Source organism: Misgurnus anguillicaudatus, chromosome 20, assembly GCF_027580225.2.
Source record: "Misgurnus anguillicaudatus chromosome 20, ASM2758022v2, whole genome shotgun sequence".
Lineage (NCBI taxonomy): Eukaryota > Metazoa > Chordata > Actinopteri > Cypriniformes > Cobitidae > Misgurnus > Misgurnus anguillicaudatus.
The window spans coordinates 16,517,892-16,543,342 of NC_073356.2; the positions used below are offsets into that span (position 1 = coordinate 16,517,892).

General features: G+C 38.3%; 1 protein-coding gene across 1 annotated transcript; it reads right to left on the reverse strand.

Moving 5' to 3' along the window:
• Positions 1-563: 563 nt before the first annotated feature.
• Positions 564-7,257, reverse strand: trib1 (tribbles pseudokinase 1). Its single transcript, XM_055220466.2, has 3 exons — positions 6,604-7,257; positions 5,930-6,222; positions 564-2,516 (listed from the first exon to the last, which is right to left on the reverse strand). Exons 1-3 carry the CDS (start codon positions 6,886-6,888, stop codon positions 2,051-2,053), a joined length of 1,044 nt encoding a protein of 347 aa, XP_055076441.1. The 5' UTR covers positions 6,889-7,257; the 3' UTR covers positions 564-2,050.
• Between the last annotated feature and the right edge of the window lie 18,194 nt (positions 7,258-25,451).

Sequence of the window (25,451 nt, forward strand, 5' to 3'; positions counted from 1 at the left end):
TTTTTGGAAAAATCATCAGTGTTATGCGTTTTGGCCCGTTTGTGAATAAAATGGCTGGTTGCTGGTGAAGTGAACTTAACTGACATGCAAACATAAAATGATAATTTATTATGCTCTTAAAAATAAAGGTGCTTTAAAGGGTTTGATGCAATAGAAGAATTTTTGAAATACCTTTAAACATTTCTTTCTTACCTTTTAATGGTCTGTAAAATCCCTTTTCAATACAAAGTTATTAAACCATACAGAATTCTTTAACCTTCTTTTTGAGAAAACTATTGCAGTATAGAAATGAGTATTCATGGACTCATAAAGTTTAAAACAATATCACACAGACCGTTAAACAAAACACGTTTGAGTAGAACACACACAAACACAAACTTTCAGTTCATTCATTCGCCCCTGCTGCTAATCCTTACAAAATTACATACTGACACCTAATCTGCGTGAGGCCTTCAGGCTCCGAGAAAATTATTAAAGAATTCTCGCAGTCTGGAGAAAGTTACGCAAGATTTTTTTGGCCACGTTTCACACATACACGTTCACACTTTCAATCCAACAGCCAGTTTAAATAAGAAAAATTGTGATCTTTATTTCATTTCATCCATACACTTAAAATGTACATATTTACAACGAATAACCATTACACCCTCCCGGTCAACCCTTGAGGTTTATGTCACAAATACATAATTCACAGTGCAATATGAACTTTGTGCACCCGTGTCAGCTTTCTCCATGTGCTGCGTGCATGAGACAGACACTTTGCATGCCCTCCAGACAAACAGAGGCTTTGCCTATAAAGAGCCTTTCAGAAAGCATAAAAGTCGCATGGTACTATTATGCTTGCATTCAGAGGTAACAATGCGAGAGGAAGCAAAAAAAAAAAACAGACCTCTGTGGGAACTCTGCCCTTACAGTTATGCTACTGTAGTACTGTTCTCTCTTCTTTAAAGTAAGAGTAAAGATACACAGACTTAGTCATACTGAACATGGCAATCTCAGTCCATTCCTCTTTTGTACACCAACACCCAGCTGTTGAGTCATTCTTGTCTTTATCTTATCCGCAATAACAACTGACCTGCAATATTGAATCCTTCTGTTATTGAATGCTTGACTGGCAGGACAAGACAGATTAAGGTAAAGCAGGGTAAGGGATCTACTGAAGTTTTTTTTTGTCTTGAAAAACTGTATTGCTTAGGGTTTGCCTATATCATCTTTGATTAAGTATCAACTTTGTCTCAGATGTTTCTCATTAAATGCCTCAGGAACAATTGAGAAATAAAATGAATGTAGAACAGTCATATGAGTATTGGGCTATAAAATAAAAAATCTTACCGAAATCTCTGATTGTTGAAATTTCATTTGATCTACAGGAGACACACGTGAGACTGTGAAAAACCTTTAAAGATCTTATTTACAATATTTACCTTATCTGTCTAGGTTTGTTTATTGGAACAATGTATTTTTAAATCTTTGTCCTTTACCATCACATTTATGCTTCTGGTAGTTGTACAAGAGTGATATTTGAGTATAGCTTACAATACCAAAAATCTTAAAGATCAATGGCTGACATATCGCCTTTCCTGTACAGTTTGGCAGGCTTAAGTGACAATGGCACACAGTAATGCTGATTTACAACAGCTTATTCATGAATATTTTCTTGTGATCTTCAGTCCCCTTGTATTACCGGAGACATGCACCTATGGTACTATTCAGTATTCAACGAGTGAGTCAACATACATGGCCATGTTTAAAGTGGCCCACGTCTGTGCTCCCCCTCCTTTGAAGCTAATATGTTACCCCGTGAGGTTAGTCACCATGTCCACATTCGTATTAATGCCCAGTCGCAGCAACAAAAAACGGTTCACTAGCACCAAAAGACTTCAAAATATACCGGCTGACTGCACGCTGTCCCTAAACCTGACACAGATGATACAGTACTTTAAGTATTCACTGAGGATACTTCTTAGAAAATGTATTAGAAAATGAAACACATACAACAAATACTAAGACAATGTTTGGTCCATGTTTAAGCTACAGCATATTGGTTTTCTCAGGAGAAAAGGTCCTCGTCCTGCTCGACTTCAATCTGGGGCACTGCCTGTTCTCTGCTATTGACTTCCTGTTCTGCGTTTCCTGTGTCCTGTGTGTTTTCGTGGAACCACGGGTGAATGAGCACCTCGGCAGAGGTGAGTCTTTCTCCGGGGTCCCTTCTGAGCAGACTGCGAAGCAGACATCGCGCCTTCATGGACAACCCCTCGGGAAGGCAGTACGCGCCCCGTCGGATCTTGGAGAACAGGGTTGCCGGGTCCGGGTCGTGAAAGGGGTAGCGGCCCACCAGCATCGTGTACAGCATAACCCCGAGGCTCCACGAGTCCGCCTGCTTGCCCGAGTAGCTACCCCCGCCGTTCAAGATCTCAGGGCTCACGTACGCCGGGCATCCGTGCGTGTCGAACATCGAGTCGTCCTCTCCGGATAGTATACGGCAATCCTCTAGGCCCTCCAGTTTCAAATGGGTCCTGTAAGAAATACATTAGGGTTAATAATGAATAGCACATGACGGTGGCTGTAAAGAAATGATCATTACAATAGCATTAAGCCTATAACACATTCAGGCACTTATTATACTATAATGCATTTTTCATAGCTGCTCGTCTCCAGTTAAATTGCCTTTGGCTCGCATTATTATTCGCATCTCTTGCAATGTTTCAGAGGAAGGCAGACCCGACTGATTCTCTGTGCATGTAAAGTGTTGATGGCAATTCGAAAGTACCAATACTTCAACTCCTCCCGAATCATTACACTATTACAGTGGTAAACAGATGCCACTAATGCTAATGTAACTGATGCAGATTTAACACAGTTTGATCCCAAATAATAATATGGCAGGATGTTGGAATTCAATTTTGATAAGGACCAAGTAATTCATCATCACACTTTAAAAGAAAAATAACCAAGCATTTTAAAGGGGACATTTCATAAGACTTTTTTTAAGATGCCAAATAAATCCATGGTGTACCAGAGTGCATATGTGAAGTTTAAGCTCAAAATACTATATAGGTAATTTATTATAGCATGTTAAAATTGCCACTTTGTAGGTGTGAGCAAAAATGTGCATCCTTTAAAATGCATCTCTACACTAAATTGCAGTGCGGTGGTTGGATAGTGCAGATTAAGGGGTTGTATTATCCCCTTCTGACATCACAAGGGGAGCCAAATTTCCATGACGTATTTTTCCACATGCTTGCAGAGAATAGTTTACCAAAACTAAGTTACTGGGTTGATCTTTTTCACATTTAATAAGTTGATAGTAGCACTGGGGACCCAATTATAGCATTTAAACATGGAAAAGTCAGATTTGTATTATATGTCCCCTTTAAAGTGATAAGGCAGCATTGTTAAAAGCATAATCAAAAATAAATTTGAATAAAATAGAATTAAATTATTGACAAAGACCATACACACAAAGAGTAGGGATGTGCAGAAATTTGTGGATGTCAGGTGGTCCAATTTAAAAAAAAAATTTTTTTTACATATTGGAAAAAATACACTGCTTGGTTAAAAGTTACCCAATACTGGGATGTTTCAAACATTATTACAACCCATGGTTGGGTAATTTTCAACCCAACGCTGTGTTTTGTCCAACATTTACCCAGCGTGGGTTAAAAAAAACAACTCAGCATTTTTAGTGTTCTGCAAAAATGCTCTACATGAGGTTTTGTGGGCCTGTCAGTGATGTATTCTGTATCTCAATACAATGTGCTCTTCCATTGCTACTGTAAATACAGCCACGTTTGAAGTCTTCTTTATTATGCATTGAGCTGAACTGACTCGTGTGCTATTTGTGTACGAGTGGTCTGACCCTCAGTCTATACATACTATAGCATATAAAGAACAGGGCCTTGTCTAATTATGGCCCTCATTTAAACAAAAGCACGCACGAAAGTTTCCACAGCGTGTGCACAAAATAAACACGCTTCATCTCTCCAGTGCTCTCTAATGTAATCCTGCCGAATCTCGGCTAAACTTAGCTCAATTTCCAGTGGTATCCCTGTGCACATTAATAGTTAGGCTTTATGACCCATGAGTATACATCTCTGTGTGTGTGTGTGTGAGCTGGTATCCCTCAGTTAAACATGAGCCGCATGGTATTGTGTTTCATCACCGGCTATCAGCCACAGTTTGGGGGGTTGCGGATGACACAACAGCGTTTTACCAGAGGTGGAGAGAATGAGTCATAGCCCTGTGTGTGTGTGACTGACACAAAGACTGAGAGTCGGGACAGATACGAATGTGGTGCAGGTCTGCTGTGTTCTCGCTGCACCTGTGTCTCATGCTCACGGCATCTGCCTGTGCCTCATTGTACCCTATGAACGCCGCTGTTACATCCGTGACACATGAACACAGGCCCTGCCCAGCCTGTGTGCGTCTGTTTCACAATCAAACAGACACATTCCAGGTAAGCCGGTCTCTTTGTGAGCGTATCTCGGCATAATCGATGTTTCAACGGTAGTCACCTGACGCTTATCCATCTCGCACCATCACTGCGTTTTGCAAAAGTTATTTCGGGTATGGAAATCGCATTTGTCGAAATGAAAGGATGAGGGTCACCAAAATGCTGTAATGTAGGACTTTATGCTGCACCTATAAATCTGATTATTACAAATGATACTGATAAAATCACTTATTTTGCTTCTAAAGTTGCATATAATACATGACATCACAATTTTAATACATTTAATGCATTTAATGTATACATTTTTTATCAGTATGTGTGCTCTCTGGGAATCAATGACCTCTCAGATGCTAATGCAAAGCTTGAGCACTGTTTCCATTATATATCTGTATGTGAGCTTAGGACAATCATAAAATGTAACCATAAAATCAACAACTTCTCTATTTTGCCTATATATAGTACTTGACTACAGGAGCAGTTCTCAATTTCAGTCCTACAAACAGTTAAGTGCCTGTTTATCCTGTTGCATAGAGTTAAACTATTATAGACATGTCACATCAACATGGTAATTGTTGAATGACTCCAGAAACGCTATTGAAAATTTGCACTTCTTTATAAGTCAGTGTGAACTCTTAACAACAACAGCAACTTTGCAGCTTTCTGGTCGGCACAAATGTCAGCATGCCCTGGTCACGTCTGTGCTACACGCGTTTGTCATGACAGACTGTCACTCTGCCAATGTTGCACTGTCCATAGCTGCTGTCCTAATCATCTCAGTATCCTCTGTAGTGCCTAATCGAAACCAGAGGACACAGTGCAACACTGACCCTCCTCACCTTAAACCAATGCTGCATTCAGGATTGAAGTGTTGCATCTGTACGTACTGTACTGTACATGATTCTGAATGGTGAGTGTGCGTTGCTATGACTCATCTCGCTGCACCCGTTGCCTGCTATAAAATGATTCCTCTTATACTATTCACATTTTCTCGCAATCATGCACATGGCCAAAGGTCAGCATTTAAAATCTTGTCCTGGAAATGACAAACAAAAATCTACATGACTGCAGATAGGGTGTGATTTGAATTTAATATCGGACACAACAGGCGTCTGATTCCATCTACTACTACAGTTAGCTCCCTCCATTGGAGACTGCAAATTTGCATTTTATACATAATTCCCCCACATAGGACTTTCATTTCTACCGAACAGATGACACAGATTCAGAGATTAAATAACCAGGGCTGTTCCTCTTATGAAGAAATATGAGTAATTGGGTGCTATGAGTTTGTTCCTTTGAATCTTTAGGGAACCGGCACCGATCACCTGCGATGTGCCACAAAGCCAAAGGGAAGCGAGAGCTGAACCAGAATTATTTTCAGAACTGCATTGATGTCACACCATCGATGCACGACCCACAAGATTTCCGATCTCACACTTGCACATGTATTTATATGAATATTACAATCACTCTCACCTTTTTACATCTGAGAACACAACCTTGCGTAGCTTAAGGTCCCCCAAAACAACGCCGCCCTGGTGGCAGTGGTTCACGGCAGATGCCACCTGGTAGAAAAGCTTGGAGGCCAGGTCTTCAGAAAGCCGTTTGCTGCTCTTTACAAAGGTGTGCATGTCTCCAAAATCTTTCTCCTGGAACACGTAGGCCTTGCTCTCTCCAAGAACTATGTCTTTGATCTCTGCAATGTTTTTATGCCTTGACAGCATGCTGTAGGCTCTGATTTTCTCCTGGTACTGGCCCATATTAAACACCTTGCAGATGGCAATAAAAATAAACTTGTGATAAGCAGATTTTTTTAAGATGGCTACAATTTTAACCTGATAAAATCAATTATGAGTTATAAAAAGTGCACCATAACATGTAACACACACATTGACATATGACTAAGGTCATGCAGTACATACCCCTGAGGCATTTGTTTAATATTAAATGAAATTATTAACATATATAATATATTACTTTACGACAATTGTTTACATTAAACATAAAATAAAAAATAGGCTAAATACAAACTTAGCCTACTTAAAATCTTAAGTACACTTCATATGCACCAAACAACTAAAACATGCTAAATACCATGTTAGTTCACATATCATATTTGATATTTAAAAAAATAAAATAAAGTTGTTTACCTTGCAGACTAGTTCCTCTCCCGTGTCCATATCTAAAGCGCTGTGCACCCCCGGTCGATCGGTCAGGGGCACCAGCAGAAACTGGCCGATGTGAGCGGGACACTGATGGGTTGGGCTGACGCTCAGAGGCGCTCCGCTGACCGGAGATCCGGGTGATGAACCCAGCAGACCCGCATCACCCGACGACTCGCTCAGCCTGGGACATTTCGCTACGGGCTCATCTGTGTCAAAGCGCTTGTGTCCGTGTCTTCCCGGTACAGGATTATGAATCCAATGCACGCTCATTTTTAAAAAACAAGAGTAGACTAAACACGAATATTTTGTAACAGAGAGTCCGTCCAGACTAATCCGACAAATTGCACATGAAAGATCCCTGCCCTGCTGCAAAAGGAAAAAAAAGATCCTAGTTGTTCATCAATGGAAGCGTGAAATGCAAAAAAGTATCTGTATCGTATATTTGCTTATCCATTATTATTCAGTATTTTTGCATTTGTCTTCTCGTGAGAATACTGAAGCCCGGTGCTGTATGAAGCAGCTGTGTCGTGTGAAATATTGCCGGTATGGATCTCAGTCCGTCTCATTCAACTACTGATGCTGTTGTCTGAGCTCTACTATCGGCTGAAGAGATGTCCGATTCACAAACGAGTCGTTTTCGTGAACCGATTCGTTTTAATGAAACATTCGAATCGTTTCGCTAAGCTTAACAGATCCACTGCAGAGGACGCTTTTTGACTTCTTTTTATTGAACCCCATTTACAATTTCTATCAAATAAAGCAATCTAGAGCTTAGTATATCTAGAAAGCATTTTGATACAATAATTTTAATTATACATTTGAAATAATTTATCTTGTTTTGTGTTGTTTTTAGAGAGCACCAATGGTCCGATTCACATTTTTAGATTTCTGTGATGTGTGAGTGTATTAGTACATGTTAACAATATGCAAAAGGTACAAACTCCAAAGTAAACGATGACGCGAGTTATCATCTCCAATGTAAATCTCTTTTCTGTCTTGGACTACAACAAACAAACAAACAAACAAACAAACAAACAAACAAACAAACAAACAAACAAACAAACAAACAAACAAACAAACAAACAAACAAACGGATTGTAGGCAACAGTTTACTTCCTGGGATTGGTGATGTAGACAAGACCGACATGATCATACATGGTAATGAGCGTCACATTTCCGGCTGACGTCAGAGGTATTCAGGCCAATCACAACGTACAGGTTAGCTGGCCAATCAGGAACAGTTTTGTGCAAAATCCGTGCGTTTCAGGAAGAGAGTGAAATCTGAAGCTACAAAAATATACGGTATGTTGAAAATAATGTGTTTTTTTTTAACCACAAACCACGCAAACACATTGTAGTATTCCAAATACACAAAATAACGTTGTTTTAGCAATGAAATAGGTGCTTTTGAGCTCATTTAACAGACAATTTGTCTTATTTAAAGTCATCCTGATTCCTGAGGCCCTCTAGTGGGCACCGGTGCCCTAGTTACTGTATGTGAAAACTTCAGGAATTAACCTGTGTGATTGACGTGTTTAAACATAAATGATTTTATAACACATTCTTGCGCATAATTTAAAATAACTGATTTAAATTCGAGTTTAATTTTGTTACAAATAAAAACAGTCGTTTAATTAAACGTGAGATCTTTGGGGACACCACTGAGTAGTGATGACTAAAAGTAAACAGTGAATCAGTTCAAAACTAAGCGTCCGAACAAACCGATTCGCCTAAATGAATCGGACTTCCCAATGCTGGAACTCCGCCCGGTTTGGACTCTCTAGTGACACATTCATTGCAGTCTCGACGATTGAGCAATCGCCACATGCCATTCACCTTCCTGAATGCTAAACAAGTTCATTTGTTGTTTAGCAACAGTAAAACGATGCACGCAAATTGTTTAAGTAAGGTGAAAGTACAATTGCAGCTTTGAAATTCCTTTAAACGGTGTATTTGCACAAATTAGTCTAAATGTTTGGCATTATGAAATCCAAGGACGTTAATGCATTCATATTTTTCATAGTGCTTCATGAAAACACACGCTAGACAATGATTTACTTTATTTCGACATTCAGAGCAACCTATTACAGTCTGTGTTTAGGGAGCTGCTCTGTGTGTGCTTATTTTCTCACCACCAGTAGCCTATGTTTAGAAGTTAACATCTTCCTGACAACGTGTCAACCTATATGACATAATGGCCTCACAAAAAATGCTTGAGGAACGGGGGTAGTACTCTATATTTGCAGTTCATATTTGTTTATGTGCTGATGAGTCATCAGCATAAAGAGAAAGACAGGGAGTGGTGGTGCCTTTTGTAGAATAACCATACAGTAGATCTGTATAGCAAATACATGCTTGTTTATTTAAAACAAAATGAGAATGTATATTATAAAGCAATCTTGCAAAACTGCAAATGCATGTGACCCACAAAATCAATTTGAGGGACTAGCATGAGACAGTATAGTTGGCACCATGTATTTGAGAAGGAAATTGTGTGACCACAAGATGTGGATCAGTGCTTTGTAATCGGCTACATATGGTTTTATGTCTTACAACAACAGTCACTATATTGGAATTTTTGTCTCGCTTTTATTGGTTGTCGCTGCTCTTAATTTGGAAGGGAGGAATTGAACGAACACCTGCTTCACCAACAGTGTAAAAATGCAGCATTTTTTGTCAAATCAACAACATATATTTTTATGTTACTTTAACTTACATTTTTTTATAAGTTATGTCAAATTATAACAGGTACAACTTAAAATTGTAGGTTGCAAAACCAAGTTCACTTAATGCTGCATTTTTATTTTACAGTAAAGGCTCAAAGCGAAGCAGCATGTATTTTTAAATGCTTAAAATACCACAGCTTTATCCAATTGTAATTTTTATTAAAGACAAAGATAAATAAGTATTTTATGGACTAGTGATCAAAGTCTAAAATAAAATCCAAGCACATGCCCAAAAAAGTAGCTGGATGCTGCTGCATTACACTGTCAATATTTCATCCCAAAAGGAAAGTTCCTGCTGTTCCAAAAAATAAGTGTGGAATATTTCAGAACACGTTGTCCTGATTCCCTGAATCTGTGACTGTATAATAGATGGCTCTGCGTGGAGGTTTATCAAACATGGTCAGGTTGAGTATTTAACATTAAAAGAGTGATTATATTTAGTAACCGTGTTTCCATTGACAGTCGAATATCTGTGTGATGACTCAGTATCTGATGTGTGTGGTTGTCATGCAGTTAAGCAGGAACAGAACAGGTTTTCTGCGCTTCCTCTCCCTTTAGAGTAAAACACCCGACTCTCAATGAAAAAACATATCTACTTCTGCTTTGTTATGACATAAACAGGTGTCAGAGACCACACTTGATTGTATTTGTGTTATGTTTGCATGTGATTTACAGAACATGGATATTTGAGGTCATTCTCGCTTGTGGGCCCTGACAGAGCTTTTTTCCACTGTAATTAACTGACTCATTGCCGAACAGATCATACTGTACACTAAACATTCAGCTAGGAACAGGTGTATATTCTCCATAGACGGCTTTTATCCACTTCATCTACTGAGACCGAAGCATGGGCTATTTAAAAACACTGGTGAATCTGGCCTTGACGGGAATCCTGCATCATAATTGGGGCTGAACTTTAACCATGACTTTATGACTGTCAATCAACAGTGATCATAGTGCTTTGAGTATTGAACATGGTTCAAATGGTGTAAAATCAACTAGTCATATATAGGCTTAAAAGAATAACACTTTAAAGTTCCTGTAAAGTCAGATATTAAATGCGTTTTGAGTTTGTCACACCACAGCAAAATGTGTTATTAACCACCCAATCAAATTTGAATGATGGAAAAATGGCAAGTAAATAAAAAAAAGCATTCTCTACTCTCAAGCGGTGGGGGCGTGTCCGCTGTCTGCGCTGAAACCATGCCCACTCATGGGAAGGCCGCCGTCTCTTTCAACTTTCAAAAACACTACAACCTGAATGTATGCTCGCCATTGTGTTAGGGGCGGGGCCATGCCATGCATGGTGGCTCCAGTTCCTAGAAGAAAGATGTGTCATCAGAACACAATCTCATGGCAATTCGTAAACATATTTCACAAGGTGGCTAATGCGTATTAATTTGTATTTGTACGCTTTGTACGATTTGCTTTCAGCTAGTGTCATTGGGGTTAGGGTTGGGGTTTCATTATTTTTTAAATATTATAATTGTTTTATTATATATTAAAATAATTGTATATATATATATATATATATATATATATATATATATATATATATATATATATATATATATATATATATATATATATATATATATATATATATATATATATTATAATAATCGGTTTTATTATTGTTTTATTATTATAATAGTTTTTGTACGAATTAGCCAACTCGTAAAATGTGTACACTGTAAAAAAGATTTGTTGTTTCAGCTTAAAAAAGTAAGTTAAATTATTCAACTTAAAGGGATGGTGAAAACGCGTCAAAATGGGAAAAAACTGTTGTGCGACAGACTGTACTAACAGATTAATAAGAATTCGTAGCTATCGTTTTACAGACTGCCAAAAAACACCAAAAGGAGAAGTAAATTGATCGTTCATTCCAATGTCCACAGACCACAGGTGGGTTGACAAGTTGCTAGGGTCTATCAAGCAGAGGTTTTATTTTCTGCTTAAAAGTATTTTTTCAAGTATTTGTATTTGTACGTGTTTTTCTTTGGAAAACATACATTCCAAAGCATATTATCATAATTTTTACTTTATTACATTTCATAAATAATACGTTTTTGTTTTACATTTAATATTTAAGTACATTAACGTACTTTTACTTAAGTAAGAGACGTCAATGGATACCCTCTATACAAACATCATCAAAGTAGTCCAGGTGACATCAGTGGGTCAGTTAGAATGTGTTGAAGCATCGGAAAATACATTTTGGTCCAAAAATTACGACTTTATTCAGCATCGTCTTCTCTTCCATGTGACTGCAGTGACGCGGCAGATGTACGACACGGCTGACGTGTTATCTGGTGTGCCACAGCTGTTTTTTTGTGCGCCCGGTCTTCGTTAACAGTCTGAGGGAGAAACACTCTGTAAGTTTGAAAAAAATTTTTCGCAAACACGTCATCCGTATCACTGCAGTCACGTGACTTTAGTCTCGCGCATGCGCTTCACAACAGATGTGGAAGAAAAGACAAAATGTATTTTCAAACACTGACCCACTGATGTCACATGGATACTCTGATGATGTTTTAATTACCTTCCTGGACATGGACAGTAAACCGTACGTAGATTTTCAATGAAGGATCAACAAGCTTTCGGACTAAATATAAAACATTTTAAACTGTTTTTCGAAGATGAACGGAGGTCTTACGAGTTTGGAATGATATAAGGGTGAGTCATTAATGACATTATTTTCATTTTTGGGTGAACTATCCCTTTAAAAAATATTAGCTAACAATTTTTTTAGTTAACTGATATTTCGAAGTTGAAGAACTCAACATTTTAAGGCAACCAGGTAACTTACTTTTTTAAGTTGAACAAACAAACCTATTTTTTACAGTGTACACATTTTACGAGTTGGCTTATTCGTATGAATTTGTATAAAGCGAATCGTACAAAAAATATTATAGATAATAAAACAATAATGAAACTGATTATTATAATATAATGAAAAAGAATGAAACCCCACCCAAAACACCACCCCTAACCCCAACCAGTAATGCACGGGTTGATTCAAAATGAGCGTGAGCCATCAAAAATATTTTTTATGATATTCGGGTCACGGCCGGTCGGGTTGTTTAAAATAAAGATGCCAATTAACTATTTTAAACAATTACTACTTTTAAAAAATGAAGGCCAGGAAGCGGGTCAGGTGCAATTTTTTTGCGGTCCGATTAGTTGAAAACGTTGGTCGGGTGCGGGTTGTTTATACATTGACCCACGCATCACTGACCCCAACGACATGTGGCGAAAGCAAATCGTACAAAAACATACAAATATAAATTTATACGAATTAGCCACCTTGTAAAATATGAATTGGCATTCGAACACCTTGGGATGACACATCTTTTTTCCAGGAGCTGAGCTTTATCACCCAGCTGGAAGTCAGGAGGTCAGGAAGGTCATAAGCTACAGCAAGCAGATTGTGAAACAGATGTAATTTAATTGTGACTTTCCCCTTCATTGGGTTTGGTTTAATTACAGCTGTGCGCAGGAACTTTTGAAGCGTTGCCTAGATTTACTGTTAGCATAATAAAATCTCAAGTGGCAAGATTTTGAAATCCTCATGGTTTACAAGACATAATACATGCAGCCACTTTGGCTCACCATCAACAGTGCTTAAATGCTCATGTAAACATTCCATAGTTCAGACAGCATCAGATTTCAAACAGGCCATTATTAAGTTTCCACGCAGCTTCTGTATTCTCCTGTGAACTTTTTCCTACAGTATGTGCATTTTAAATGTTTGTTTTACACTTTGTTTCTCAGGATCCAGTTAGTCCGGAGACTGCTCTGATGGACCGTGCCTTTCAGTATACAAGTGAGAAAACCTTTGTTAGGTGGAAGTGCCACAAAATCGAAAGTCTTTAGTTTGTAAAAGAGGAAGTTGATACACAATGGTCTAAAAATGCTCTTGACATATTTGTGACCCTGCCTTTTTGTGATTTACTTTTTTTATCCTTCATCATCTTTATATCTTTAATATTGACTGAGTAAGGTCATGTCAAAGATTGAAATTAAAGTGAAATCAATGAGTGAAATCAAACGTTGCTCATAATCTCTTAATTTATTATGAGATTATGAGACTTCAGTCTGGATTCACAAACAGGGTTACATTTGTATTTATCTTAAAGCGATAGTTCAGCCAAAAGTGAAATTTCTTCATTTACTTACCCCCTGCGACATTTCTCAAAATATCTTCTTTTGTTTTTTGCATAAAAAGTGATATATATTTGGAATGACATAAGCTTCAAGTTTCAACTTTTATTTTCAGATACACAGCCATACCATACGCAGTACGACATGCAGTGAAATGCTTGGTAAAGTTAAGGGATGCATAATCGCGATTAAACTATAGCAGAATAAAAGATTTTGTATAAATATGCACACATGCATGTATCATTTTGGGGCGGTTTCCCGGACCAGGATTATCTTAATCCAGGACTAGGCCTTAGTTTAATTAGGAAATATAACTAGTTTTAAACAACATGCCTTACTAAAAACATTACCTGTGTGCATCTTGAAGTAAAACAAAGGGCCCTGATGTATTTTAAGATCTGTAAGTGAAAGTTGTTTTCAGTTTGGAGAGCTCTTAAAAGTGTATAAGTCTAGGACTAGTCTAATCCCTGTCCGGGAAACCACCCCTTTAAGAAAAAAAGTATTAATATATAAGATAATTTATACAAAAATATACAAATGTAAACATTTCTTAAATATATACTGACCTAAAGGATTATTAGGAACACCATACTAATACTGTGTTTGACCCCCTTTCGCCTTCAAAGCTGCCTTAATTCTACGTGGCATTGATTCAACAAGGTGCTGAAAGCATTCTTTAGAAATGTTGGCCCATATTGATAGGAAAGCATCTTGCAGTTGATAGAAATTTGTGGGATGCACATCCAGGGCACATTGAGATCTGGGGACTGTGGGGGCCATTTTAGTACAGTGAACTCATTGTCACGTTCAAGAAACCTATTTGAAATTATTCGAGCTTTGTGACATGGTGCATTATCCTGCTGGATCTACATCGAGGTCATAAAGGGATGGACATGGTCAGAAACAATGCATAGGTAAAAGATGCCCAATTGGCATTAAGGGGCCTAAAGTGTGCCAAGAAAACATCCCCCACACCATTACACTACCACCAGCAGCCTGCACAGTGGTGACAAGGCATGATGGATCCATGTTCTCATTCTGTTTATGCCAAATTCTGACTCTACCATCTGAATGTTTCAAAAGAAATCGAAACGCATCAGACCAGGCAACATTTTTCCAATTTTCAACTGTCCAATATTGGTGAGCTAGTGCAAATTGTAGCCTCTTTTTCCTGTTTGTAGGGGAGATGAGTGGTACCCGGTGGGATCTTCTGCTGTTGTAGCCCATCCGACTCAAGGTTGTGCGTGTTGTGGCTTCACAAATGCTTTGCTGCATACCTCAGTTGTAACGAGTGGTTATTTCAGTGAAAGTTGCTCTTCTATCAGCTTGAATCAGTCGGCCCATTCTCCTCTGACCTCTAGCATCAGCAATGCATTTTCGGCCACATTTTCGCCCACAGGACTGCCACATACTGGATGTTTTTCACTTTTCACACAATTTTTTGTAAACCCTAAAAATGGTTGTGCGTGAAAATCCCAGTAACTGAGCAGATTGTGAAATATTCAGACCGGCTCGTCTGGCACCAACAACCATGCCACGCTCAAAATTGCTTAAATCACCTTTCTTTCTTATTCTGACATTCAGTTTGGAGTTCAGGAGATTGTCTTGACCAGGACCACACCCCTAAATGCATTGAAGCAAGTGCCATGTGATTGCTTGATTAGATAATTGCATTAATGAAAAATTGAACAGGTGTTCCTAATAATCCTTTAGGTGAGTGTATACATGCATGTGTGTGCATTTATCTATACAACGTTATTATACACAGTTCACACACATATATGATGTAAACAAAATCTTTTATTCTGGTATAGATTAATCGCGATTAATCGATATGTATCCCTAGTAGAGTTTTACAGACTAGAAAAAAGTATGCATGAAATATGAAATGATAGAACCATAATGCATAGAAATAAAAAATAAATGAAATATGCACGTGAATGAACACTTAGTTACTAATGTCATTAGATAATATTCAAAAGCTTTGTCTATATAGTTGGACACGGGTGTATGGCAGCCACACCACCAAATAAAGCTCTGCTACAGTAGTCAAGAATTTGTTGTGGTGAATGATATATCGTCCTCAATACATTGCGATGAAAGGTTAGGAAACTTGACGACATAGAGGTTCATATGGTGGCGTAATAGGTTTCCTGTACCAAGCAGACGCCAGTCTCTCTTGTCAAGTGAATTACAGTACAGCCATTCAGAGTCATTCGTCTTTTACAGCTGTTTAACCTTAATAAAGAGGTTTGGAATGTGGAGCTATGCTGAGATTCTCATCTGTTGCCTATGTGACAGGTTAAACAGTGAAGACAAATGTCTGTATGATCTGTCAAGATACCTCTCAGCGGCCTACAATACTGTGTTGCCTAATAGTTTTTGTAGGTCGAAGACGAATGGGCTTACTCAGTGACGGTTTAATCCCATCTAGCAAAAAAATACAAGATTGAAACTTAAGCCATTGTTCATACGCTTAAAACCACATTAAAGGGCAGGCTTAACATTTCACGCACATCCCTGGCGTGTTAGCTTCCTGTCATCAAATGTGAGTCAGTCTTATTAAAATTATCAATGAAAAACAAATTAATTGTTGCATACGGTATAATGCCCATCTAACATGATTTCACTGGCCTGAGCATTGTGCCAGAATAGAAAAGATTTATGCCAACAATACCATCAAAAAGCAATAATTTGACAGGCATTATGGCACTATGCCAATGAAGACCCAGAGTAGTTTTTCTCCGATTAACACTAGATGCATTTTCTTCACTAGCCTAAAGGTAAAAATCAAAGCCATAAGATTGCCAGAAGAGCCCAGTGTCAAGTGACATTAGCACAGACTACAGTAGCATCATTTGGAAAGTGCAGGGGTACGCTTGCTCAACTCCAGTAACTATGAAATGCCCCTGTCAGCTATGTTCAGAGGTGTGCGAGGATTACACAACAGTTATTTCCATAAACATGGACTCGTGAGAGCTCAGCGTTCGGGGTCAGTGACTGGTCTGTACTTGTCGAGCTATAGCGTAGATAAAGTGTGCTCTGAAAGGAAGGTGTTATGTTAGCATGTAGGCGGAGGTAATTAAGAGAAGGAAATGTGCATTATTAATGGTAATGGCTTATAATAATAGGCTACAGCGTGATCTGTCATGCCCACCGCTTCGGGTCGCTGGCATGTTGATGTACCCGCTGTTGTTCCCTGGACCTGTCAGAACTGTCACTTGTCTAATGGAGAGCTCTCGAACTCGAGTCGTGATGCTCTTAGTACACAGAGCTGTGCGTGCCATATGAGGAGCAAAGACCAAATGTGGTCGCGCTTGCTTTGTATGTCACCCAGTGCTACAAACAGGGTGACGAAAGCTTTCCGATGGCACCAAAACAAACTCATTATGTAAATTGCCTCTTGCAGCAGCACGCGGTACCAACGTGCCAGATTTCCCAGAATGGGGACATAATATGAAATGGGTCATGGGAACTGAACCAGGTGGAACGAGGGCAAGCATAGCCGTATATGGATAGAGAGACGTAGCCTCCAAAAATGGATTTAAAGAAAACAAACATGTGACCGGTTCAAAGTAGCATGGTCATATTTGCAGTCTGAAGATTGAAAATAGAGTAAAAATAGAGTAAATACACTACGTCTGCGATGCTCCCTTGACAGCCAGCCGTGCATAGTTTAGCATGTTATTGAACTCCGAATAAACCTTATATTTCATGTGCATGTGTTAATGATTAAATATGCCAATGTTATGTTTTTTTGGTGCCAAGACAGAACGGTCGTTTGTGACACACAGGCAGCTCAGTGCCTTTTATGAACATCGCACAGTGTTTAAATGATTATACGTGAGATTACTCGGTAAAGTTATGCAAACAACGACGTCTCGTTGTCATGATGGGTCATTCCGGGTTCAGGAGTTGACTCGAGCAGACATTCCACAGGTTGTGTCTTCTTACTCAATCTGTTCCCACCTCACACAAAAGCTTTTAACACAGTCCAGATGTCTCTGGAACACAGTCAGACAAGGAAAATTATCCTCTTGGTTTTCAGGAGTAAATATTTTCATCAGTTTGGAAGGTAAATGGAAACAGTCCGGGCTGGCCGAGGAGAAGAGACATTCCCCTGCTGCTTCTCTGACACTTGCTTGGTAAGAGAAGAAGGCAATGTAGCGTGCCAGCTTCTGCAACACTCGCGATGGAAGAAACGAGTTAAAATAATAGACCACCGTGCTCGCCTCTTGATCTCTCTGAGTAACAGTGACTTTTTGGATCAGTTTTCCACATAAACAGTTATCAGAATTTCATTACGTTGCTCTCAGAAGCAGGGTTGGGGAATAGGGGTAATGCTAGTCACTTTACATTTGCAGTAATGTTGCTGTTCAGGTGTTGTGAAAATATTGTAGCATATACTGTATCCTGTGCATAAACAAGCTGGATTTTTCAACATGTTGCTTGACAAAACATTGCGTCACTGCCCAGGTAGCCTGGTGCACTTTCACCATTGGTGTGCCATGTATTTTACACAAGAAGAATGAATACCATACATCTTCAGATTCCCATTCGCAATGAGCTCCAAAAGTGATGCCTTCTCTTTACACACTGAAAACCCTAATAAGTTGACTGAACTGATTTGATTGAATAAACTTGGTGGTCATGTATACTGAATTTAGAATTAGTACATTTTCTAAAGGGAAAATCCATATAGTTTGCTCACCACCATGTCATCCAAAATGTTGATGTCTTTCTTTGTTCAGTCAAGAAAAAATTATGTTTTTTAAGGAAAACATTCCAGGATTTTTCTAATTTTAATGGACTTTAATGGACCCCAACATGAAACAGTTTTAATGCAGTTTAAAATTGCAGTTTCAAAGGACTCTAAACAATCACAAACGAGGCATAAGGGTCTTATCTAGCGAAACGATTGTCATTTTTGACAAGAAAAATAAAAAATATGCACCAGTCATGTAACGCCAGCGCGATCTTACATAATACGTCATCACAAGAGGTCATGGAGGACTATGCGAAACTATGCCCCAGTGTTTACAAGTGTGGAGAAAGAGGACGATTCTGACGTTGTTGTATGTCGAATGATACTAATTAATATCTTTGTGTCAGTTTATTGTTTAAAATGGTCCGCAAATGTGCGTTTCATATATGTAACACTAGACCTTTCCATGGCATTACGCAATTACGTGAAATCGCGCTGGCGTTGTGGTTTATAAGTGCATATTTTTTATTTTTCTTGTCAAAAATGACAATTGTCTAGATAAGACCCTTATGCCTCATTTGGGATCTTTTAGAGTCCTTTGAAACTCAGTTGAAACTGCAATTTAAACTGCATTAAAACTGTCACGTGTTGGTGTCCATTAAAATGAGAAACATCCTGGAATGTTTTCCTTAAAAAAAAAAATTTCCTCCTCGACTGAACAAAGAAAGACATCAACATTTTGGAGGACATGGTGATGAGTAGATTATCTGGATTTCTTTTAAGAAAATGGACTAATCCTTTAAATAGTCATTTACATTTTAAGTTCATTTGCACTTACATTTTTTAGGGTTTTGTTCTTAATAAGTTAAATGAACTAAGATTACTAAGATTGTTTTTTTAACTAATGTTTAGTCACGATTACTTGACTTTTTAAGTAGGTCCCGTTCTTTCTGTGTTTTTGAAGCTTTGATTGTGTTTACAGTGCGCAATATAACATGTGTTCATGTTTCATCTTTAAAAAACGCTGTATTTTTCACACAATTTACTTATCTGTATAGCGCTGTTTTCACTGTCCTTAAAGCAGGCTGATGTCTTCCCTGTTCTATGAAGTCCCTTCTTCAGAAATACGTAATTAGTTCTGATTGTGTAGTTTGTTTAATGTGTCGTGATTCGATAGCAGCTTAGCTTAGCAGAGCCGTTTGAGCTGACTAACATATTCCTGTGGGCGGAGTTTAGTCAAAAAACTTTTCTAGTGACGTCATTAAAGCAGGAAGTAGAGGACTGTAGTCCAAACCGGCCGTTCGCTGTAGGCTTTGAAAGGCGATTCTGTTAAAGAAAATATATCACCTGGCAGAAAACTTTGAGCTTTATCATTTTACAGATATTATTTATGCTCTAACAGCAACATTACACACTTACAAAAGTTTAAAAAATGGGATCAGAAAGAATGTGACCTTTAATTTACTGTTGTCTGTCAAAGAGATGCAGTATTACCATGATTGGACTGTCAGAATCACTGCTTTTCTCTCTATGACCATACAGTATGCACAAGAAAAAGAAGTCCTTTGGGATGGGCAGCAAACGATGTGTTGATTTCCTCCAGATGTCTCTCAGCATCCTGTCCTGCCCAAACAAACTTTCAATTCAAAAGCAAGGGGACACAACGCAGAGCTCCTGCGCGTGCGATGTTACATTGTGCATTCATCCTGTTCTTTAGTGTCCTTCAGGTTTGATGCCAAGCACACTTTGTTACTGTCAGTCTGTTACTATACAGTATGTCCCCTATTTTGAGGGACGTTTTTGCTTAAATATACGGCACTGTTTATATCACTTCGTTGTAAGCCTGTGGATACGTTGGTAATTATTTGAGACCATGCTGAAATCAGATCCTGTGATTCAAATCTTAATTCTATTGTGAACACTTTACAATAACAGTACATGAATAATGTGCTAATACCTGAACTAATAATCACTTCAATATGAACTATTGATAAGTTAAAGGAAAACACCACCGTTTTTCAATATTTTACTATGTTCTTACCTCAACTTAGACGAATTTATACATACCTATCTTTATTCAATTCTTGCACTTAATCTTGTACAGTGCGTTGTGAATGTGCTAGCATTTAGCTTAGCCCCATTCATTCTTAGGATCCAAACAGAGATGAATTTAGAAGCCACCAAACACTTCCATGTTTTCCCTATTTAAAGACTGATACATGATTAGTTATACGAGTAAGTATGGTGGCACAAAATAAAACGTGGCAGTTTTTATTGTATGGTGGAAGAGCACTTTGTTTGCACTTCGACCAGTAATATTGATGAAAGTTTGAGTGGGGGGAGGGGGGGGGGTTTCACAGGAGTGATGATGTTACTGCGCCACAATGCTAACACATTCACAACGCGCTGTACAAAGATTGAGTGTACACGAGCAAGTTTGGTGGTACAAAATAAAACGTAACGCTTTTCTAAGCGGATTTAAAAGAGGACCTACACTCCATGGCGCAACAGCACCCTTGGGAGTACTCCGACTCGGCGCAGTAACACCCTCCCTCTCCCATTCTGAGAGGGAGAAGGGGAGCAGACTTTTCAGGCGAGTCGAAGTACTCCCAAAAGTGCTATTACGCCATACAATATAGTTCCTCTTTTAAATCCGCTTAGAAAAGCGCTACGTTTTATTTTGTACCACCAAACTTGCTCGTATAACTACTCGTCTTAAATAGGAAAAACGTTGATGTGTTTGGTCACTTCTAACTTTATCTCCAAATGGCACCATTGAATGAATGGGGCCAAGCCAAACGCCATCGAAGCGTCGCAGCGCGCTCCAGCGCTTACGTGCACGCACACAGATGATAGAGGGATGTATCAACAATTCTTAGTTAAGGTAATAACATATTTCAACATTGAAAATGAGTAGACTATTCCTTTAAGTAACACTTTGGGTAAGTCAAACATCCTCTAAGACCAAGACCAAAAATAACTTTTATGCACAATGTTTAAGTTTTTAATGCAAAATAAAAAAAATGCCCCACAGCTGTGTTGTAAACATTACTGGCACTGGATTTCTTGCAATATTTACAGTCAACCTCATCAAATGTACCGTGATGCGATGCATTCGTAATTAAAATGAGTAATTTTTTCCTTCGTTTTTTTTCCGAGTCATTCCACTGCTGCAATTAAAGAGATAGTTGAAATCATCCTAAAGTTGTTCCAAACCTATATAAATGTCTTTGTTCTGCTGAACACAAGGGAAGATATTTGTAAGAAAGCAAAAAACAGGAGCACCATTGACTTTAATAGTAGGAAAAACAAACACATGGAAGTCAGTGGTGCTCATAAACGCTTTGGTTACAAAGATTGCCAAAAATATCTTCCTTTGTGTTCAGCAGAACAAATGTATGCAGGTCTGTAACAACTTGAGGGTGAGTAAATTATAACAGAATTTTCATTTTTGGGTAAACTATCCCTTTAATGGAAGCAGAAAATTACTTATTTTAATTATGAATGCATCACTGTACATTTGATGAGGTTGACTGTAAAGTTATTTCTATCTTTCTAGAGCATGTTTGATTTTGGTTACCCAAAGTGTGAATTAATACAGTGACTTACAAACATGTTTTAACATGTAGTTAAGGTGGCTGTTATCCATGCATGAATTCATATGACTCATGACATAGTTATGGTAAGTTCTTGATTAGTACATGGCTTAACTCATCAATAGTTCATATTAAAGTGATTATTTATTTATTTATTAGTACATGATTATTCATGTACTGCTATTGTAAAGTCTTGCCAATTCGATTACAGCTCTCATTCAATTTCAGCTAGTGAAAGGTAAGATATAACAGTTCCAGGAGTCGCTTTGCCCAAGGTTACTGTTTATACGGTGCCGCCCTAAATTGAACACAAATTTATCCTGCATTTCATTTAGTACATAGAAAATAAAAACTCCGGAAGGAAAAAGTTGCAATGCAGTTTCAAACCAGTCTCATGGAGATGCGTATAAATAGCAAGCAGTGTGAAAAGTTGTGCCAAATTCCAATTTTGCTTGCATATACACCAGTCCTTCCTGTTCATTTAATACGGTGCATCTTTGTGTGTCGTTTTACGTATTGTTTTCTCAATTCAGTTTTTTAAACCAAACCCAAGAGACAATTGTAAAAAAATTAAAAAAATTGAGAAACCAATACATAAAACGACACGAAAAGATGCGCTGTATTAAGTGAACAGGAAGGACTGGCGTATCATATGCAAGCAAAATTTGAATTTGGCGTATATTTATTACACGACTTTTCACACTGCGTGCTATTTATACGCATCTCCATAAGATTGGGCTTGCAATTTCCATAATTTTGGGTTATTATCTCATCACGTACGTGATCACACGTTTATGTCTATTTTTAGACTATGGTCGCTTGGAGTTGGGGTTAGAATTGAGGTTTGAGTTAGGATGTCATTTTATGTAACAAAAAGTTGTTCTAACCCCAAACCTAACCTAAGAGACAATGGTAAAAACTTAAAAAATTTGAGAAACCAATACATCAAATGACACGAAAAGATGTGCCGTATTAAGTGAATGGGAAGGACTGGCGTAACATATGCAGGAACTGGAATTTGGTATATGTATTGCACGTCTTTTCACACTGCATGGTATTTATACGCATCTCTATGAGACTGGGCTCGCATTTCCATAATTTGGGTTATTATCCCATCACGTCCATGATCACGCAGCAGTTGCTGCCTTTCCACAATCAATAAATATGGACCCACTGAAAATGAAAAGATAATTATTAGAAGAAAACTTTCATTTGAATCATTAAAGTGAAAGATTTACATTTCGGTTGACAACATCCTTACTGGCTTTGAAGAAACGCGCCTCTGATGTGAAATAACATTAGGTTGGCTGCATAGACAGTTATACATGAATATGAATGAAACTGCTTGTTATGACCCGAGATGCTCATTAAAAGGAAAAATTCCTCTGTTTGTTCACCCTCGGACTGTGTGGTCTGCTGCATTAATCACAGCGCTGGCTGAAAGAACATTTTTACATTTCAAATTTGCAGTTTTTCAAAGGCCGCTCTGTTTATGGGAAGTTTAGTGAATTCAGTCAGTAGACAGACAATAGAGGCATGACTCAATGATGAGAGGAATTCCTGCATGGACATTGTGTGCTAGTCTCGATAGGCAGTAAAACATTTTTGAAAATAACATTTGATAAAGAAAATATGTACGTTTAAAGGGGACATAACATGAAAATCTGACTTTTATCATGTTTAAGTGCTATAATTGGGTCCCCAGTGCTTCTATCAACCTAGAAAACGTAATAAAGAACAACCAAGTAACTTAGTTTTGGTAAACCATTCTCTGCAAGCATGTGAAAAAATAAGTAATTGAAACTTGTGATGTCAGAAGGGGATAATACCGCCCCTTAATCTGCACTATCCAACCACGGCACTTCCATTTAGTGCAGAGATCAGCTCATTTGCATGTTAAAGGACACACACAAAAACGGTACATTTTTGCTCACACCTACAAAGTGCCAATTTTAACATGCTATAATAAATTATCTATATGATATTTTGAGCTAAAACTTCACATACACACTCTGGGGACACCAAAGACTTATTTAAGATCTTGTGAAATGTCCCCATTAACTCTTTCGCCGCCAGCGTTTTTTTAAAAAGTTGCCAGCCAGCGCCAGCATTTTTTATGATTTTCACAAAAGTTTAATGCCTTCCAGAAAATGTTCTTCTTTAAATATATAAACAAACAATATATCATGAAAGAATGAAAGAACAGACCCTTTGCTTTCAAACAAAAAAACCTTGATTAGTTCACCTCTCAAATATGGGTAGGTTTCTTCAAAAACACCCAATTTTGAGCAAAAAGCTGAGCTAATTCCATTTTTGTGAGGGACTTTTGATAGAGATCAGATTCAGAGCGATCTTTAAAACATACACAGAGTTCTTTCTCTTTCACGCGAGGCGCTACTTCCGGGTTGTATAAGTTGCAGAAGTGCGCCACCTGGTGAATAATATTCGGTATTGCGGAAAGCCGGAAATTCTCGCCACTGGCAGGAAAGTTTTCTCTTAATTGACGAGTTATCTCGTCAAAGGCGGGGAAAGAGTTAAATAAGGCACACTTATGCTGCGTTCACATCAGCCACGGTAGAGGCATCAAGCGCGAGTTATTTCAATGTTAAGTCAATGTGAAGACGTGTTGATGCGTGACTGGAGGTCTCGCGATGCGAATGAGGCGTTTAGTGTTTTAGTTCCGCCTCATTCACTCAGTCTAATTGAGCGTTGCCGCGGGAAACATACAAGTTGAAAAATTTGAACTTTGGCGGAAAAAACGCACCACGTTAACCAATCAGGAGCTTGCTCTAGAAGTGACGTGATTACAGAAAGCAAGCAGAGTCGCAGAAGCACCTCCCATGACGCAAATTTCCGCGTGAATGTCTCGATGACAAGAATTTCATGCGCAGCTTTCACGCATAAATGAAGCTAGTAAACTCGAAATGTTCAAGTGGCAAACTAGACACGGAAGACGTGAATTTGACGCCTCAAACGTGGCTGGTGTGAACCCACGGTTGGACCCACAATTACCATAAGACAGAGTTCATACATTTTAAATCGTGACAAAGAGGTGTCATTTACCGAGTGCCCTAAAATACTTCCATCACCATCTTGTATGTGAAGCAGGATTCAGGGTTTGTACAAAGATCTAAGTTAAATATGATAATGGAGATTACAATGGAGAATTCAAAACAACTACACTCTCATAAAGGAAGATGCAAAAGCTACCACGGGTACACATCTGTACCTAAAGAGTGCATATAGGTACCTCACAGGTACATATCTGTATCTAAAGTACGAAGTATAATCTGTTTTTCTTATGCACAGCCTTGCAAAAAATAATTTATTTGACTAGTACGTAGAGCTGCACGATTCTGTATAAACTGAGAATCACGATTCTTTTGCTTAAAATAAAGAATAAAAATTAGTTTTTACAGGTGCAAAGAATTGAGCGTAATCGTTTTTTTGACGCTCTCGCTGGCGGCGTGAATGTTCATTGGGTGAATAAATCTACATGAACGCTAAATTTTTACGCCCACTAGCTACTTGGGCCAAATACAGGAAAACGTAATGTAAGCAGTCAAGTGCAAAGACAGCAAGTGTGGTTATTTGGACGCAGCCAATGTTTCCCCCTGTGCTAAAAACCCTTTCGGAAGGTAT